The following is a 20,359-nucleotide window of genomic DNA, read 5'->3' as shown; positions in this document are numbered from 1 at the left end:
TGCTTACCGTATTTATTGGGAAAATCTTCCTGTTCCTGAAAAACATTGCGTTTCTATTGTCTTCAGCATTGTCATTCTTTATAGGCAAAAAGAAACTACTGATATATATTGGCAAAATTAGGTAAAGGGGGGGGGGGGGTCTTACGGCCATGTAAAGTTTTCACGGGGTCATGATTACCAGCAGTTTTATTATTATGAAGCTGTTTCATTAATTCTCCCATTAAAATTTTTTTGGCTACTTATTGCATAGTGTACGTGGTAGAGAGATCTTCATTTTCCTATTTTCGTTAAAGCAGATTATTTTTAATCTGAAGTAATGGCCATTGTTTTTAACCAAACATCAAAATCTCTTTTCTGCCTCTCATATAAAGATTATGAAGATTTATTCGCTTGTGGAATCCCATACTGTGTCTGCTGCATCAAAAATTGCACCCTCGCGAACTGAAAGCGTCTGCGCGATGTGTCTGGTAACCAAAAAACAGCTGCAATATGAGCACCACATCTAACTGTTCTTGATCCTACTTTACATCGACAGTATCATCCATTTATGGAGGTCTTGAGTGTTCATCATAGGAAACCAAAAGAAAATATTTCTAATAACAGACACGACGTTGTTTAATTTAATAAACCCTAATGTAAGTGTTCGTAAATCAGTTCTTTGGAAATCTCACTCCAAATTGCTCGTTTACTGGACTGGAAAGTTTTCTCGTTTAACCCCTTGTCGAAGTTCATTTGGCTCTTTTAATTGTTGTTTCCTTTCATTGGTAAATGCAATATCATCATCACTGTTTGATACGATAAGAGGGTCGAAAAGCATTGACAATGGCACACACAATTCTGACTTAATAACCTATCCATTTTATCTGGGTGTTTATAACTAATTGGTCTAGCGCTTTCCACGTTTTGATTCTGCCATTTGCCGATTCCACGACCCATCTAACCTTTGTTACACATCTAGAGTGATTAGCCTCCTCTGTTGTGCGTTGCATACATCCACCGTGGCAAGAGACACATCGGGGGCATCTCAGGTGTAATCCCGTTTATCCAAATAATCCAACGAATCACCAAATCCCCTATCGACAACTAATATGTTATCTATCTCAATCCAACTTTGAACTTCATCAATGGATATTACTGTTTAATATGGCATGATCTGCCTTGTGTGTTTGGATATAAAAGCTTATCTCGTCATGCGGGAAAATTCAAGAAAGTTAAGCTCAAAATTCGTCATCAATGCATCTCTGTGACCAGAAATAGCTTTGGAAATAATGCTTTTATTTCTAATTTGGAACCTGCTGCTGAGAATACTTTAAGAATGGCCGTTTGTATTTTGTCAGTAAAAGGGCAAGGCAAGTTCTCGGTGCATTGTTGCATTAATTTCTAAGAGGAGATTTGTAAGTTTACGGGTGAAACACAATATAGGGCGCATTAAGAATACCACATTGTTATACATGATTTTAAGAAATATTATTTTCTTTTCAAGAAATTTATCATAATTAATTGATAGGAATACTTTTAAAGGACTTGTGTGCAAAATTTTGTTGATCTAGCCTTATCAGAATTTAAGTAAATGCAAAAAATGTACCCCCAAAATGACAGTGTTATGTGGTTGCACTTTGAAATTACAGCATTTTTCAAGTGAAATCATTGTTAAATATCATAAATTTTCATGCCAATAATCATTATCAGACTTTAGAATTTATTTTACAAATTATTTTGGTGCTTGCATTTTCAGGAATGAATAACAACTTTTGAAGATATGAAAGAAAATGTAACAGGGGTGCAATGTTATACATTTTTCACATAATTTTACCCCTCTCATTATGCCAAATAAAAATAATGTTCATATCATTTAATTTTTCAGATTTTTGTCTAAAATCACAGTATTAATGTTCTGGTTACGGACACCACGAAAAAATAAAAAAAGAAAACAACTAAAATTACACCAATTTTAGATAAAGTATTGTATATTTAACTGTTTGAAGAAAAATAGAATGTTTCACAGAATAAAAAAAATAAATTAAAGAAATATTAGTGAGCTTCATTCTTCAAGGTTTGACTTTTCTACTTGCACATAACACCTGTATAAAGTTACACGTGTATATATATGCATTCAAAGTATATTGGTTATGGTATGCTTTTATCAGATGAAGATAAATTTTTGAAGCAATGTATTATTAAATTTAGAGATAAAAAGGTGTTTATTAGCTGATCAGGTGAAAATCTGAAGAAGAAAAACTGATGTTACATTTAAGAATATCTTGCTGGAAAAAAATCAGGAGAAACTGAAACGAGAAATAAAATGCTGAAAAAAAGATAGGAAAGGGGCTTTAAAACAAAAACTTCATCCTCAAGCCTGTGAAAAATTAAAGTATTGTGTAGTGTCCGTAACCCTTAAATTTGGTTAATTGACTTCGTTGATCAGTGTACATACATTCTAAATAGTTTTCATAAAACTTTAATGAATTAGAGAACTTTTCTTCTGCACCTCAATTATATAGTAATGTGAAAAAAGGAAGTTTCAGGATTTCCTAAACTTGATTTTTTTTCCTATTGGCATTAGTTCTGTGAGTAAATTGTTTTTACTTGAAACAATATCTAATTTTCATGCACTTTGTATTTAATAATCATTTAAATCTGATTTCTAATTGTTCAGAAGTTTATAAAATGTTTTTTTTACCACAAACCAAAAGCCAGTCATAAATATTTGGGTCTTGTAGAGTCCGTAACTTAATGAAGCTATCAAATTATTTTAGAAAATGTATAAAAATGAAATTTCCTGTTTTAATGGAAGTATTTATAGTTGAACAAAGGCATGAAAAATGTTATTTATAAATAGTTCTTTCTTTATTTATATTGGTTCTAAATTATTATCAGCTTGTAAAAAACAAAGTTCTAATGTGAATTTCACAAAACCGTTTAAGTTTCAGATCCTTGAGATACTCTACTTTTTAGAAAAAATATTTTTGGGCCAAAATAAAGACATTAATTTTTAACCCTCAAGTGCAACCTTACTGTTCCCTTTATTGTGTTTCACCCGTTAGAAAGAAATTCAAATTGTGACTAAGTGATCCTAGTGAGATTGTTATAATCTTCTTCAGACAGAGACTGGATTTTGAAAGCCTATGACTACTGTGGGTTCAAGACATTTTTCTGTTAAGTAAAGCATCACAGTTTCAATTTCTGATCTTTTAAAGTTTGTGAAGTCAAAAGTTGGCGAAAGATTGTCCAATACATTTGTGTCAATTTTATCATCAACTAGATGGCGCTTACAACACCTACTACCCTCTGTGATAAGAACCCCTTTATTATACCCCCTTTTGAAAAGTAGGAGGGTATATATCACCTATTCTCACATAATCCGTCCAAATACAGGTGACTTTTTGAAAAAAAAAGTCGTTATTTTGAGAAGAAATCCACGCCTTTAAGCGTAAAAAACATTGAAGAGTCATTTTGCAAAGTTTCAGAACTTAGCCATGTAAGTGGACAAAAAAACCTACTGTATATTATAGGTATATTGTAGGCAGTATGTTTCCATTTGTTATTTACGTTATTGTCTTCAAGTTAAAAGAATCCCGTCAAATGATCACTTTTTGCAATAATGAATATTCAGTTTTACTTTTTTTAAAAGATTTTTTTTAACAAATTTTAAGCTTCTGAAGGAAAAAAAATATAAAAAAATTTGAAATTGTATTTATTCCTTTGGCTGTTATTCAGTGAGTTAAAATATAAATGAATTGCAAAAGAAAAAATATTATTTATCTCTTTTCTTCAAAATTCTAATGTCAATTATGTTTATAACGTAAATTACATACATGGTAGCATTATTAATCATTTATTTTCACAATAGTGAACGAATGATTCTTTTCAAGAGTCACAAAAATTTATCGATGTCTTTTATCTTCGAAAAACCCAAATACTCTATCTTTTGTAAAAAAAAAAGTAACACAAAAACTGATTATAATTTAAGGACGCTCTAAACACTGCACACTAAAGAGCTGCATTTATAGGGTAGTTTTTGCAGATAGAGTGATCTGCCCTTAAATGTAAGATTAAAGAAATTGTTATTTACAGTTAATTACATGATTTGTAATAGATTAAAATATTTTTATGAGACCTAGAGTAAGAAATTGAATTAATTATTATTATCATCATTAATTTTACCAGTGTAAGTGAACAAAAGTGATTTCTGCTCAAAAATAGTCCATTGTCTATGAACATTTTTCCTGCGCAAATAAGACACATACTCTATGTTCCAAATTAAATTAAAAAGTCTCAATATCTGATATGATATATTTATGAGTCCAAAAAATAGTTTCTGTTTGTGTTTAGAGCTTCCTTAATAGATAACGTAAATTACCAAACTCGAGAACTGGGGTATTTTCCTCTGCATAAAATAATATACCAACTTTTCACAAACTGTAAATGATCTCGTTAGGTGAAAATGCACAATGTTAATACCATATATTCCTTTCTCACGTTGAGTTATCAGAATTAAGACTCCATAACGTAAATTACATCTTAGAGTACTTCTGCAAGATGAGTTCAAGATCGCATGGTTTGAGCTCGAAACTCCTTCCACTTCTTCCTACGATGATGGGGTCTGAGATTTTGCTTATAATATCCTTTGCTCCTATGTCAAGAATATCATCTGGTGTTGCCCATTTAAATGTTGGGTTTCCTTCATTCTTGCCGCGAGACTGCCGTAGAAACTTCACTTCAAACTCATCATCGCAACTGTCAATTCGTATTATTTTTCCAACGAACCACTTTCTTTCATATAATACACACACCCAGTCACCTTCTTTGAGAAGCTCATCTTTCTTAGGTATTTCTTCAGGTTTATCTTTGCTTCCTTGACTAACATCATCGAAGTTGTCACTATGTCCATTGTTATCCTGACTACCGTTGGTGTTACCATAATTCTGATTTTCAACAATTTCACGCGTACCCTCTGCTTCTAAGGTTTCCGTATCTTTTTGGTTAGCTGGCTGTAGTTTCATAAGTGTGGCCACAGTAGAGTTATGTAGAATCCCCCTTAAACACTCGGAACAATAGCAGGATGTTATTCTAGTTTTTACAAGTCCCTTGGACACACCAAAAACATGATGGACTTGTAATGTCCCCTTAACTGGAACCAGTGTTTTCTTGATTTCAGTGATTTCATTTCGAGCGCACTGAACCTCTACTGCTGACAAAAATACATACTTGGCACTCTTATGCAGTGCCTGGACTTTTTCATACAAATCTTTTGCATCTTTAATATTAGCAAACTTTCCTTGTTTCATTTTGCCGTTCCCCCAATACCATCACAGGCACCCTTGCCATGGCCAGTTTCGAAGAAATTCCAGCATGCTGGCATTCCAAACAGCATATCATGGTCAGATATGATGTAGAAAGACGACTTGTTCCTATACTGGGAACTAGGACTATCGGTCCAGTAATGGACTCTCTTAATATCACCAATTTCCTTTTGTACTTCGGGCAAGAGTTTTTTAGAATTACGTAGACAGATCCGATATTATGCCCAAGATCGTCTGATTCAGAAACGAACACAAGATTCTGATGTCTCAAGGTTTGTTGTGTTTCTTAGTAAAATACAACAGGGTGTAACGTAACACCACTGGAGTTCCAATAGGCACTCTGTACCTCATCTGCAGAGTTGCATATGTAGTTTTCGGCAAAATGCATTTGGATTATTATGTGACCATCCGGAAGATTCTCTTCCAAAATTTTCAAGGCAATATATTGTTCTTTTACACGCTCCACAAGATCACTGAATTTCTCTGTCAGCTTTTGTATGACACTTAAAAAATTTTCCTTCGTAAAATTTGTTTCCACAATTTTGGTCTTCATTTTGCCATCAGGCATTTTAACCTTTTGTCACTGAGGCAACTTTATCTCGTTTTCTCTGATGCTTACGTTGGTAAGGTTGTCTATACAATCAAGACGCCTTATGAATTCATCAGGATTAAGTGGAACTTCTGCCCCTGCAGTTTTCATGGCCCTAAGTGCAATGCCATGTTCTGTTGTTTCTGGCATAGGCATTGATTCCTGCTAATATATCTTGTTAATGTGATATGACTTGGGCGCATCCTACAGAAGGTAGAAAGCGTTATCTTTTTTGAAGCTTCTGCATTGTACTTCAGACACAAATACGACATACTGTCATTTTAAACTCTTTTTTGGACGTGCCCCTTATTCAGCAATTTAACTTTGTCGTTTTTTTCCCGGCATAAGTCGACTATTGTCATCTCTCTCTAGAAATAGACACACCTCTCTGCGTATCTGTTCATTTTTAACATTGACATCGCGGCTCTAAGTGAAACCAGGATGAATGGAGAAGATGAACTGTGTGAAAGAGGCGCTGGCTACACCTTCTTTTGGAGAGGACGAGGAGCCAAGGAGAGACGAGAAGCTGGCGTAGCTAGGCTTTGCTATAAAGACGACACTTGCTGGCAAGCTAGTCGGCGTACCCAAAGGAGTGAACGACCGCCTGATGACGATGAGACCCCATCACTCGAGGAAAGTTCGCCCCCATTGTCAGCGCATATGTTCCAACCCTGACTTACCCAGAGGAGGCTAAAACAAGTTCTACGAGAACCTCCACAATGTCATCAACGCCGTCCCCAACGGCACAAGCTCGTAATTCTTGGTGACTTTAATGGGAGATTTGAACGTGACACCACCACCGTGGAAGGCGTGATTGGGAAGCACTGAGTGGGCAAGTGCAACAGTAACGGCATGTTGCTTCTCCAGACCTGCGCTGAACATGGCCTTCTCATCACTAACACCGTTTTCTGCCTTCCCATCCGTAACAAGACGGCATGGATGCACCCTAGCTCAAAGCACTGACATCTCATTGACTACGTCATTGTCAGGAAGAGAGACAGACAGAAAGTTCGTTTGTTCACCAAGGCTATGTGCGGCGCGGAGTGCTGGACAGATCACCGTCTCATCGTTTCTAGACTTCAACTCTCAACTTCCGGATCAAACTCAGGATACGTCCTCAGGGTACTAAGGCTTTAAAATGTCTTAACGTTGGCAAGCTCAAATTGCCTTCCACCTCTCAGTAATTTACTGACACCCTGGAAGAACGCCTGATATCCACCATGCTGGATAACCACGACGTGGAAGCAGCATGGAGCACACAAAGCAGGTGGCGTGACTCTAGTCGAAAAACTCCTTCATCTGCTTGTGCGAGGATCGGCCTGACCATGCAGTCACCTCCGCACCCACTGTCCAGGTCAACCCCCAACCCCCCAACCCCCCCCACGGAGATGAGACAGTGGTCATCGTCGTCACCGACGGACGAATAACTAAACTAGTATATGTGCGTTGGTACTTATCTTTTTCGTAATACAAATTTATGATGTACATGTAATTGTTGAATAAAAGTTGTAAAAATATGCAATTTTTGTTAGAATCACGGCTAGTAACTCAGTTAATGCTCTTTTAATATGTTCATCATATCTCTGAGTAATTCTGGTAGAACTTTCTATCACGATTGGCAACTGTGTGACAAATACTTTGCAGGTTGCAAATATATTTAGCTCAAAATACCTAATTTGAGCAAATAAATGGCAATAACTGTGTCTCCAGCACTGAAGCCAAAACGGATTTGATGCTATCATACATTTTCTCACTAGTTAGGGGTATTCCTTACCAAATATCACTGTAAAGTTTATTCACCCAAAATGGTACCGACCACCTCCAGTGACTACCACAACAGGGAAGAGGGCTTCATCACCACCAAGGCCAAGGAACTGGACTTACAACCGCTCCAGCATAGAAGGACCAGCTTGCGACTCATTATGCTCTATAAGGTGGTTGAGGGGTTGGTGCCAGGGCTACCAACTCATAATTTCATTCAAAAAGCTAAGCCTAGACACCAAATCAAATTAAAAACATTCGATAATTGTGAAAATACAAACATTCTTTCATCTCAAGTCAAAAATAACAGCAAGTGTCTCGAAACAACATCTACGAAAACTAACCAATACCGCTCATCATTCTTTGTGGACACAGTCATCAAATGGAACCAACTGTATAGTTTGCGCTAAGTCTGTCGAGGCCTTCAAGACCGCCCTCGACAGCTTGTGTCAATAAGTCCGACACGCGCTCTCTCACCGTCGTAGAAAAGCCAGTATTGGTCACTTCGACGTATATATACAGATACAGACTCATGTACTACATCATCTTCAAATAAATTAAGATTCCAAAGCTGTTTTGGCTTTCTTGTTTGTGCTCCAATATCTGATATGGATGGGAAAAAGTTCAGAGTCAGAAAAACAAATTATTAATTGAGTGTAGGTTTAACGTTGCTCTCGCTGTTAAAATATTGTAATTATGCCGATATCTGTACGTCGTGTGACGACATTCTCATGAATGATTCTGGCATACGACAGAATAAATGGGATCGTATATATAACTTTATGTATTACAAAAACTTTTTAAAGCAAAAATCTTGCTTTCAATCAGGGATAAAAGATTGTAAGAGAATTTTATGGTTACAAAGCCAGATTCAATATATCTTGAAAATATTTACTGTATGTATTAGCTCTAGAGCGAATGATCTTAGTGCGACTCATCGATAGGGGACGAAACGCCCCGTCACCCCCCACCGGAAATCCCGAGAAGTGAAACTAAAAGTTTGCAAACGTTTCATGTCGTTTGCATGTCGATTTGTAAATTGTAAACACACGACATGGTAAGAGTAGATAATTTGACGAGAAATTGTCAAAAGCTTTTTTGTTTATTTTTTCTTTTTTTTTTCCCTTTTGTTTCAATTTTTGATCTAAATCAAGTGAGTCATATACAGTTGTGTGCCAAAAGTGAAGATAATTTTATTTTTTCTCTATATATTTCATTGAAAACAACATTTTTTAAAATCACTGGTATGACAACATTTCTTGACAGATTTTATCACAAATTTCATGGTAATCCAATAAATTGTTGTAGTTGATATAAACAATAGTTTTTATCTGATCAGTTCACATACTCACAATGAATTATATAGTCAACGTTGATCTTGAATTTTAGAACTGATGTCAATTGATGAACTATCTTTTAGTAAAAACTAAATATTTAATGATCTTTTAAAGAAAGAAAACTGCACATTTTCTGGTTTAAGTACTGAAATAAATAATTAAATTGAACAAAAATTGACCATTTGCCAATGATTTTAAAAAATGTTGCTTTCAATGAAATATATAGAGAAAAAATAAAATTATCTTCACTTTTGACACACGACTGTATTTGTTACAGAGGAATATTCGCAAGATGTTGGGAAAGGAGGCCTAATCAACTTCTACTAGACCCATCTTAAATGCAACCCACAATCCCCCTTCATTAAAAGATAGTTATCAAAAATTAACAAATAAAATCCTATGTAATTCAAAATTATAACAGTATCAGGAATTTTTCTTATCGGCTTATTCTGATTGTAAAATTATTTCTGTGTAGATAAACAAAATACGTACTATTTATATGTTGTACATGACATCAGGTCTTGGTACAATCATTAGACTTAGCTATCTATAAGGCTTTATTTACCTGCCTGACGTAGCTTTATTTAGCTACCAAATCAATCATATTTTTAAAAAAAAATTATTTTTCTCTGGACGTGTAGAAAATCTCATGTTGATTCATTGATCATTTTCAACTTTGAACTCATCTAAATAGCTAAATAAAGCTTCCTGAGATATGTAAATAAAGCTACCAAGGTAAATCTAGATATGTAGCTAATTCTAGTGATACTAAATATTTTTTCTTGGCTGACAGCTTCTTATGTAGACCATATTTGCCGTTAATCACTGCATGAAAAACACGAAGCAAGCTGATTTTTTAGGTCACCTGAGTCACTCAGGTGACCTATTGCTGTCCGTTTTCTTCCGGCGTTGTGTGTTCACATTTGAACATTTTCAGCTTCTTCTCTGAAACCACTGAACCAATTTCAACTAAATTTGGTATACAGCATCTATGGGTAAAGGGGAACAAAAATTGTGAATTTTATGGTCCCCGCCCCCCTGGGTCCTGAGGGATGGGACCAAAACCACTAAAATCAATGAAATCTTTAAAAATCTTCTGTTTTACTTCTTGACATCAAGCAGTCAAACTGTTGGCATGAATGTAATGAGCATTGGTCCCCTACAAAAATTGTGAAATTCAGGGCCCCAGGGTCAAGGGTTCTAGTGCACACTAGTAAACGCGTTATCGGCTACTTGGTTGTTATCGGACACTCGGTGCAAGAAAGGCAATGTTTAGAAAATGTGGGTAATTTTCAATTTCACATTTCAACGATAAATCTGTATTTCAGCTAACAAAGTTTGTGATCTATGACAGATAATTGATTATACTTTCAGCAGCAGAAAGCGCAAACCAAAGCACTCTCTTTCAAAAGATCTACAGCTCTTTCAAATGATATTTTACAAAAATTTCGGACTATGTCATCACATTTTAACTTATGTAGAATTCAAAACTAGTTTATTCTATCAAACAAACTGATTTATTTATTCTGTGGACAATCAGATACCTTTAGATCAGCAAACTGAGATTAAAAATCCAAATTAAGGGTTAGTAAACAGTCTTTTAAAATGTCTCGTTAGTTGAAAACATGTTATCGTCAACACGGTTGATGTAGCCGGATACTTCGGTTTTAGACGGGTGTATGTTATCGGAAACTCAGGTTGAAAAGTTTCCTTTAGCTTCATAAATAGATTGGAAAAAATCCATTATAATCTGCAAATCCTTGAAAATAGCAAACGTAAAAGTTTGTTTTGATTTAAATGTATATAAATAAGATTAATAATTATACATTTATAATAGAACTACTCATCTGTTCAACCATTTTTCTTGTTTTTCATTCAAGATAACCTCATGGAGACCGCTTCAAGCAGTTTCAAACGTAAATATATCATGTTTAATTAATCATAACAATTTTGCTTTTACAGCAAGTTCAATTTCCCCCATAATCCTTGGAGAACCATTTTTTTTCCAGTAATGTCAATCTTATTATCACATCACAGTTACACATATATAGCAGGTGTGGCTTAAGAAGGGGGTGCCCTGTATATGAAACAAGTCAGGACTTATGCTGAGGGAGCCGACTGGAATTTTATTGTGTTAGAAACGCTTTAATTAAAAAAAAAAAAACATAACTTATAACTTTAAATATTTAGATTTCGTATGGATTTCTGTCGTTTCTTGCGTTTTTCCCTAATTTATGATAACCTTTGTTTCCGATAACCAAAACCGAGTTATCCGATAACTAAGTGCATTATTCAACCATATTTCCGATAACATACTGAAAGTTAAACTTGGGCAATTTTTGCCCTTTAATTACATATTCGCAAGATTCTGAGGAAGTCTTCTTGTGGAGAATCATTAACGCAAGGTAAACATAAGGATTTTGAAGGAAAAACAACTATTTACAGCAATGCCAATCAGAGGAAAACTTGCAAAATATAACAAATTTGACTTTTAAAGCCTTCCAAAGCTAACTTATCTATACTAGTACGTATCGAGGCTTTATTTTGAATCCGTATTCATTTCTGTTTACAAAAAACACAATGAATATTCTCTTTTTAGCTCACCTGAGCCGAAGGCTCAAGTGAGCTTTTCTGATCACATTTTGTCCGGATAATTTCCGTCTGTCTGTCTGTAAACTTTTCACATTTTCGACTTCTTCTCAAGAACCGCTGGGCCAATTTCAACCAAACTTGCCACAAAGCATTCTTGGGTGAAGGGGATTCAAGTTTGTTCAAATGAAGGGCCACGCCCTCATTCAAGGGGAGATAATTGGCAATTAATGAAAATTTGGTGGCATGTTTTAAAAATCTTCTTCTCAAGAACCACTGTGCCAGGAAAGATGAAACTTATGGGGAATCATCCTCAGGTAGTGTAGATTCAAGTTTCTTCAAAGCATGACCCCCGGGGGTAGGGTGAGGCCAAAATGGCCGACCAAAGTTTTACATAGAAATATATAGGAAAATTCTTTAAAAATCTTCTTCTCAAGAATGACCAAGCCATAATTCATCATATTTATATGGAAGCATCCTCAGGTAGTGTAGATTCAAGTTTGTTCAAATCATGACCCCCGGGGGTAGGGCGGGGCCAAAATGGCCCACCAAATTTTTACATGGAAATATATAGGAAAATTCTTTAAAAATCTTCTTCTCAAGAATGACCGAGCCATAATTCATCATATTTATATGGAAGCATCCTCAGGTAGTGTAGATTCAAGTTTGTTCAAATTTATGACCCCCGGGGGTAGGGCGTGGCCAAAATGGCCGACCAAAGTTTTACATACAAATATATAGGAAAATTCTTTAAAAATCTTCTTCTCAAGAATGACCGAGCCATAATTCATCATATTTATATGGAAGCATCCCCAGGTAGTGTAGATTCAAGTTTGTTCAAATCATGACCCCCGGGGGTAGGGCGAGGCCAAAATGGCCCACCAAAATTTTACATAGAAATATATAGGAAAATTCTTTAAAAATCTTCTTCTCTTGACCGAATAATTGTCATATTTATATGGAAGCATCCTCAGGTAGTGTAGATTCAAATTTGTTCAAATCATGACCCCCGGGGGTAGGGCAGGGCTAAAAAGGCTGACCATAGTTTTCATAGAAATATATAGGAAAATTCTTTAAAAATCTTCTTCTCAAGAATGACCGAGCCATAATTCATCATATTTATATGGAAGCATCCTCAGGTAGTGTAGATTCAAGTTTGTTCAAATCATGACCCCGGGGGTAGGGTGTGGCCAAAATGGCTGACCAATGTTTTCATAGAAATATAAATTGTTCTTTAAAAATCTTCTTCTGAAGAATCATCATATTTATATGGAAGCATCCTCAGGTAATGTAGATTCAAGTTTTTTCAAATCATGACCCCCGGGGATAGGGCGGGGCCAAAATGGCCCACCAAAGTTTTACATAGAAATATATAGGAAAATTCTTTAAAAGTCTTCTTCTCAAGAATGACCGAGCCATAATTCATCATATTTATATGGAAGCATCCTCAGGTAGTGTAGATTCAAATTTGTTCAAATCATGACCCCCGGGGGTAGGGCAGGGCTAAAAAGGCTGACCATAGTTTTCATAGAAATATATAGGAAAATTCTTTAAAAATCTTCTTCTCAAAATGACCGAGCCATAATTCATCATTTTATATGGAAGCATCCTCAGGTAGTGTAGATTTTTTGTTCAAATCATGATTGGGGTAGGGTGTGGCCAAAATGGCTGACCAATGTTTTCATAGAAATATATAGGAAAATTCTTTAAAAATCTTCTTCTCAAGAATGACCGAGCCATAATTCATCATATTTATATGGAAGCATCCTCAGGTAGTGTAGATTCAAGTTTGTTCAAATCATGACCCCCGGGGGATAGGGCGGGGCCAAAATGGCCCACCAAAGTTTTACATACAAATATATAGGAAAATTCTTTAAAAATCATCTTCTCAAAGATAGAAAATCCATGATTGTTCATAATTTTGGATTTTACCTTTTCATTAATAAACCAATTTATACTTTTACCTAGCCACAGTGCTCAGGTGAGCGATGTGGCCCATGGGCCTCTTGTTCTATTTTAAAAGAGTTTATCTAAAATAATTTACTAATCTGTCAAAAATTGTTATCAACTGAGTGTCCGATAACAACCAAGTAGCCGATAAGGCGTTGAGCAGTGTGTAGTGGTAGGGCGGGACTATATAGATTATATAGTGAAAATGCATTATTTTTTGGAAAATCTTCTTTGCTTCTGGGTATTGAATAAACTAACTAAGTACATAGTTATGATGAGCAAGAGTGCCTCTACTAAAATTGTGAATTTTATGGCCCCGGGGTCAGGGGTTCTGGTGTTAGGGAGTGGCTCCATGGATTTTATAGTGAAAATGCATGATTTCTTTGAAAATCTTCTTCTCTACTTCTGGGTATTAAACCAACTAAGTACATAATTATGAAGAGCAAGAGTGCCTCCTCCAAAATTGTGAATTTTATGGCCCCAGGGACAGGGGTTCTAGTGCTAGGGCAGGGCTATATAGATTATATATTAGTGAAAATGCATTATTTCTTCGAAAATGCTCTTCTCTGCTTATGGATATTAAATAAACTAACTAAGAACATAGTTATGGTGAGCGAGAGTGCCTCTTCCAAAATTGTGAATTTTATGGCCCAGGAGTTCTGGTGTTAAGGCAGGGCTCTATTGATTATATTGTGAAAATGCATGAATTCTTTGAAAATCTTCTTCTCTGCTTCTGGGTGTTAAATAAACTAAGTATATAGTTATGATGAGCAAGAGTGCCTCTACCAAAACTGTGAATTTTATGGCCCCAGGGTCAAGGGTTCTGTTGTTAGGGTGGGGCTCTATTGATTATATTGTGAAAATGCATTAATTCTTTGAAAATCTTCTTCCCTGCTCCTGGGTAATAAAGCAGATGAACTACCTATATAGTTATGAAAAGCAAGGACCCTTCTTCCAGAATTGTGACTTTCAGGGCCCCTGGGTCCTACTTATATACTGAAAATGAATTAATTGTTTGATATATGCTCCTTGGTATTAATCAAACATTTTTGATAAACAATGGTGCTTTTTCAAAAATTGTGCAATGTGTGGACCTAGGGTCAGGGGTTCATGTGTGATAGGGCACTACTGATTATTGCTGAATATTACTGATTAGTTGAAATGCATTTTTTGTTCCCTTCCCAGCCCATGGGTATTAAGTCCAAACTAAGCAATTGCTAAGAGTATAGTTATAATTAGCAATGGTGCCTCTTTCAAAATTGTGAATGCCATAGCATCTAGCTTAAAACATGAACCAAATTCAATCATTTGAAAGTTGTTGCATAGTGCTCAGGTGACCTATAAGGCCCACGGGCCTCTTGTAATACAGATTAATTATGAACAATAAAAGGCCGAGTACATTGCAGCTCAATCAAGAGAACACCTAATTGAATACACTTTTAATCTTTTTATAATTTTTTTGTGTATTTATGCCACTTACTCTTTTTTTAAAAGTGTTAATTCCACCTCTGATGTTTTATTAAGAGGTTTGCCTGCTCACTAATCGTATTTTTGAGTTCATTATCTTTATATTTTATACATGACATAAACAAATCTGAAAAAAAAATATGGCTTTAAAAATTAGGAGACTAACTTCTCAGGTTATTATGATTAGAAAGTGATATAAGAAGGTCAACATATTAGCATAATGTGTTGGGTATTCTCAAAGACAGTGGTTAGTTCAGGTTTGTCTTTTTGCAGGCATATTATACAGTCACTTATTTACAGTGCTGCCGACTATGAGGACAATAGCAAGTTTATTGTCCCCCAACATGCCCAAGAGAGCAACTATTTCCCAAGGTGCAGTCGAAGGAAATAGTTGCTGTCAAGGGGGACAATTAACTTAATTGCTAAAGTTGAATAGACATTAAATAGGTGTTCTTTTATACCAAAGCTAACTTTACTTGTATTACGTCACAATCTGGATAAAACAAGAAGAGATCTGAAATGAAAACTGAGGGAAACGGAATGCTGCCAGTGAATAGTTTGAAGACTAATCACTATTTCATCATGGGTAAATAGCACAAAACTATTCCACAGCAGGGCTATTTAGCGGAAAATAGCAGGTTTATTCATCATACTTTTTCATAGGAAAAAAATCACAGAGTTAATAATAAATTGTTCTGTTTCAGCATGTCTTTTTGATGAAATTAACAGGAAATTCAGGTCAGACAACAAAATACAAGCTCAGTTAAATACACAAGAAAGTTAATCAAACAACTAACTTTTAGTCTAAAGGGAAAAAAAGACCTTTAAAATACATGTACAATGTTTGCATCTGTGAATGGGGAAGAAAAGAATTTTGAAAGTCTCCTGCACATAACCAAATTATAATGAATACATGGAATTATCTTTCTACCAAAATTGTTACATTCATGGTTTCAACTGAGCTTTTCTGATCATGCACATTTTGTTCTTCGTCCATCTAGCTGTCCATCTGTCCGTCTGTAAACTTTTCACATTTTTGACTTCTTCTCGAGAACCACAGGGCCAATTTTAACAAAACTTGGTACAAAGCATCATAATGGCTAAAGGGAAATTTAAATTGTTAAAATGAAGGGCCAGGTCCTCTCACAAGGGAATATAATCAAGAAAAGACAAAAAAAGGGTGGGGTCATTAAAAAATCTTCTTCTCAAGAACCACTGAGCCAGAAAAGTTGAAACTTATGTGGAAGCATTTTGGGGTAGTGTAAATTCTAAATAGTTCAAATCATGACCCCCCGGGGGTTGGGTGGGGCCACAATGGGGAATCAAAGTTTTACATAGAAATATATAGGAAAATCTTTAAAAATCTTCTCAAGAACTACTTGGACAGAAAAGCCGAAACTTATGTGGAAGCATCCTGGGGTAGTGTAGATTCTAAATTGTTCAAATCATGACCCCTGGGGGTTGGGCAGGGCCACAATAGGGAATCAAAGTTTAACATAGAAATATATAGGAAAAATCTTTAAAAATCTTCTTCTCAAGAACCACTGGTTCAGAAAAGCTGAAACTTTGTGGAAGCATCCTGGGATAGTGTAGATTCTAAATTGTTCAAATCATGACCCCTAGGGGTTGGTTGGGGCCCAAATAGGTATTATAAGGGGGGAATCTGGTTAAGAATAGCATGGTCAAAGCTTCTTAGTTGAGCTTCTGGCTCACAGGCCTCTTGTTATAATTTCTTTTGCTGGTTGTGACCAAAATGATGGGGAAAAGATTGGAAAAGACATGTCTTTGTAACTCTATCACTGGACGTAAATGTACATGTACATGCATATCAAACAAAATATTGGCATGATTACAATTTTCTTTGATCCTGGAAAATACGTTTTTTCAATATGTTTTACTGTTTCTATTGTAGGCTAATTTTGACATGGATCAAGAGACAGCTCAGGTTCTTTTCCATGAAGGGGCAACACTGGTGTGCTTGGATGTTCCAGAGGGAACAGAATTTGGAATTGATTACTCTTCTTGGACAGTGGGAGAAAAGTTCAAGGGGGTTAAAATGATCCCACCAGGAATCCACTTTGTTTACTGCAGGTATACTCCCTGTAATTATACACTATGAATTCATCATTAATGTGATTTGGGTTGGGGATGCCCCCAGTGAGGTACCGTATGTCAATCTAATTAAAATTAAATGTTACATCCTCTCGCGTACTCGCTACACTAATATCTAACAACATCCTATAGAGGGTCATGTCATCGGTCAACTTCGGAACAACATCGCTTCAACAAACATGACAAAATATATGATGATTTTGCTGGCCACAATTTGATTGTTTGATAGAATTTGACCTCTGATGTGATCCTTTATGGGATGTTGTTAGATGTTAGTGTAACCAGTATGCGAGCAGAAACTATTAACCTCAGATTCTAATTTTAATTAGATTGCCAGTATGCATGGTTATGATGTCCTCTTCTTGGTAAAACTTCACATATTTATGCCCCCGGATCGAGAGATCTTGGGGTATATTGTTTTTGCCCTGTCTATCTGTTTATTTGTCTGTTTGTCTCTCTTTTTGTATCTCTGTCTGTCTGTTGTCAACTTTAACCTAGCCCATAACTACTGAGTATGTGGGACTATGGCTTTCATATTTCACAGATATATTCCTTGTGACAAGATCTTTCCATGGGTACCACCGAATTCGACTTCTTGACCTTGGAGTTTGACCTACTTTTACAAAAAATACCACACTTTAACCTTGGCCATAACTTTTGAACAGTTGGAGCTAGGGCTTTTAACCTTCACATTTGTATTCATTGTGACAAGACCTCTCAGCTGGTATGAATATTTTTCACCTTTACTTAAAGCAATATGAGCTGCATTAGTAAAAAATCTATTTTGCTGTTAAAAAGTGTTATTATGATGAATTTGTACATAACTTAAACCTTTATGATCAGTTAGACTGAAATTAAGCAGAAGAAAGGCTTTTTTATATACAGTCCAATATACAGTTTTATATAAGAAATTATTATTGTACAGGACGACAGTAATGTAATTTTGATTCATTGGAAGCTTATAAATAGTTCTACCATTGCAAATATGAACAACAATTGTTTATTAACATTATTATTTTTTTGTCATAGAAAGTTATGTACAATTTTGGAACAAAAAATTCTGACATCAAAGATGCAGCTCATATTGCTTTAAGAGTTTGACCGCTTTTTAAAAACTTTAACTTTGGTCATAATTTTTGAACAGTTAGAAATAAGGCTTCCATATTTCACAGGTGTATTCCTTGTAACAAGGCCTTCCATTGGGTACCAACACTTTTGACCTTGACCTTTGGAGTTTGAAATGCTTTTGATAGTTTTCAACTCTCGTCATAGCTGCCATATGGGGGGCATCAGTGTTTCACAAACACATCTTGTATGAAAATGAAATTGTACTTGCATCATATTGTTTTCTTTTCAGTGCAAGAGACCAACAGACAGGAGATGTATGTCCAAGAAGTGGGTCATTTATCAACTTCCAACAGAAAGGAGTCATAGTTAGAAAATGGGATGGAATCAAAGATGGTACCTTCTCATAATCATGATAATAGCTGATAACATGTAAACTGCTGATTTTTGGAGAAAATCATGCGTTAGAGGGATTTTTTCAGAAGTTTTAAAATTTCTATATTTTTTTAAATCAGATTTGACTGACGATAATGTCAGTGATGAAGATGTTCAACGTATTCAGGACAATCTAAAAGAACTAGACAGATTTTTAGGCCCTTACCCTTATGACAAGTAAGAAGCAATTGCAGATATTGGTACTGTATTGTGGAAACATCAGCAATATGATGATAAAAATTATAGAAATGGCATGCATTTGGAGAAATTCAAAATACTCATGAGCACTTATAATTTCATAAAAATACAAATGAAAATGAAATTAAGAAACAAAAAGAAACACTATTTACAGGTTCAAGAAATGGGTGTCTCTCAGCAACTTTATTACCCCTGCATTGGTTGACAAGCTGCAGCCCCTCAGTAAAACAATATCCTCAGTCACCGACTTTGTGTCTGAGGTAAGCAACACTCAGACCCGAAAGTCCCAGAGCACATCTCAAGCCAAGGAAGCCAAGCTGTTATCTGATAAAAATGCATCTATGGAAGATGAATGTCGAGAGAATCCAGAAGAAAATGCGGAACCAGCCTCTCTGAAAGAAGCAGAATCTAAATTACCGGACATGAAAGTGAGAGAAGAAAGTAAAATCAGATTTAGTCCCATACCAAAGCTCAAGTATCCACCAGGCAGCTCCCCTGCTGAAATGACAAAATACAGTATGGACTCAAGTTATGTCATGGAAAGCATACTAAACTCTTGTTATCATGACAGTGAAATGGGAATTCTAGGAGAAATTCAGTTTGCCTTTATTTGCTTTCTGATTGGTCAGGTATTAGATGCTTTTGAACAATGGAAGAATCTTGTTCATGTTATGTGCACAAGTGAAGAATCGCTGGAAAAACATTCTGCATTATTTTCCAACTTTATAGGTGTTCTTCATTTTCACATCCAGGAGACACCAGAGGATTTCTTTGTTGACATTTTATCAGAAAATAATTTTCTAACATCCACTTTACAAGTGTTCTTTTCCAATTTAGAAAACATTTCAAATGATAGTGGACTTAAGAAAAAAGGACTCAAGTTTCGTGACTATTTGACACAAAAATTCAAATGGGACTTTACTTCAGAGCCTGATGAATATGCACCAACTATTGTACATTTAGAATAAATAGGTCTATCTATATAGCTAGATGTAAATGAATAACTTTTTTTTAAATGGATAGTGTAAGATGAAAATCATAGTCATGTACATAATGTGTTCTCTTTTCTTTCTTACAACCAGGGTTGGTCTGCTGATGGTTAAATCAACTTGGCGTTTGTCTATTTAAATTGATCACACATCCATGTAAATCAAATTTGAGTAAACATGGTTTTTAGCTCTACTGCTCAGAGACCAGATGAGCGTATGCGATGGTAAGGTGTCCATTGTCCGTCTGTCTGTAAACAATTTTTCAAAACGCTACTCCTCCTATAGTTTTGGTCTGATTTCAGTATAATTTGGCACACAAGTAGACTACTCCAAGATACATGATTTAATACATCTGTTTTTTATTTTGTTGATCGGTGTTGCCATGGGTACTAAAAATAGAAATTTCTTTGAAATTCCTTTAAAATGCTACTCCTTGTACAATTTTGGTGGGATTTTAATATAACTTGACACACAAGTAGACTACACTAAGATATATAGTTAAGTGCATGGGTTTTAGATTTCCATGAATGGTGTTGCCATGGCTATTTCTTAGAAATTCCTTAA

At 35.4% G+C, this 20,359-nt stretch overlaps 1 protein-coding gene across 2 annotated transcripts; it reads left to right on the top strand.

Annotated features, from left to right (window-relative positions):
- Positions 1-8,623: 8,623 nt before the first annotated feature.
- On the top strand, positions 8,624-19,847 carry LOC134256135 (protein AAR2 homolog). 2 transcript variants are annotated; one of them, XM_062738743.1, is made up of 5 exons: positions 8,624-8,716; positions 16,909-17,087; positions 18,466-18,569; positions 18,689-18,785; positions 18,961-19,847. In XM_062738743.1, the coding sequence occupies exons 1-5, from the start codon at positions 8,708-8,710 to the stop codon at positions 19,772-19,774; spliced, it is 1,203 nt and encodes a 400-aa protein (XP_062594727.1). In that variant the 5' UTR covers positions 8,624-8,707; the 3' UTR covers positions 19,775-19,847. The 2 variants fall into 2 exon arrangements, with proteins under 2 accessions (XP_062594727.1, XP_062594728.1); XM_062738744.1 differs by having other exon boundaries at positions 8,665-8,710.
- The last annotated feature ends 512 nt before the right edge of the window (positions 19,848-20,359 follow it).

Source organism: Saccostrea cucullata, unplaced genomic scaffold (assembly GCF_032062105.1).
Source record: "Saccostrea cucullata isolate Sc308-1 unplaced genomic scaffold, CSIRO_AGI_Scuc_v1 ctg141, whole genome shotgun sequence".
In the NCBI taxonomy this organism is placed as follows: domain Eukaryota; kingdom Metazoa; phylum Mollusca; class Bivalvia; order Ostreida; family Ostreidae; genus Saccostrea; species Saccostrea cuccullata.
The sequence above is the reverse complement of the archived record's forward strand: the minus strand, read 5'-3'. Positions and strand labels throughout refer to the sequence as shown.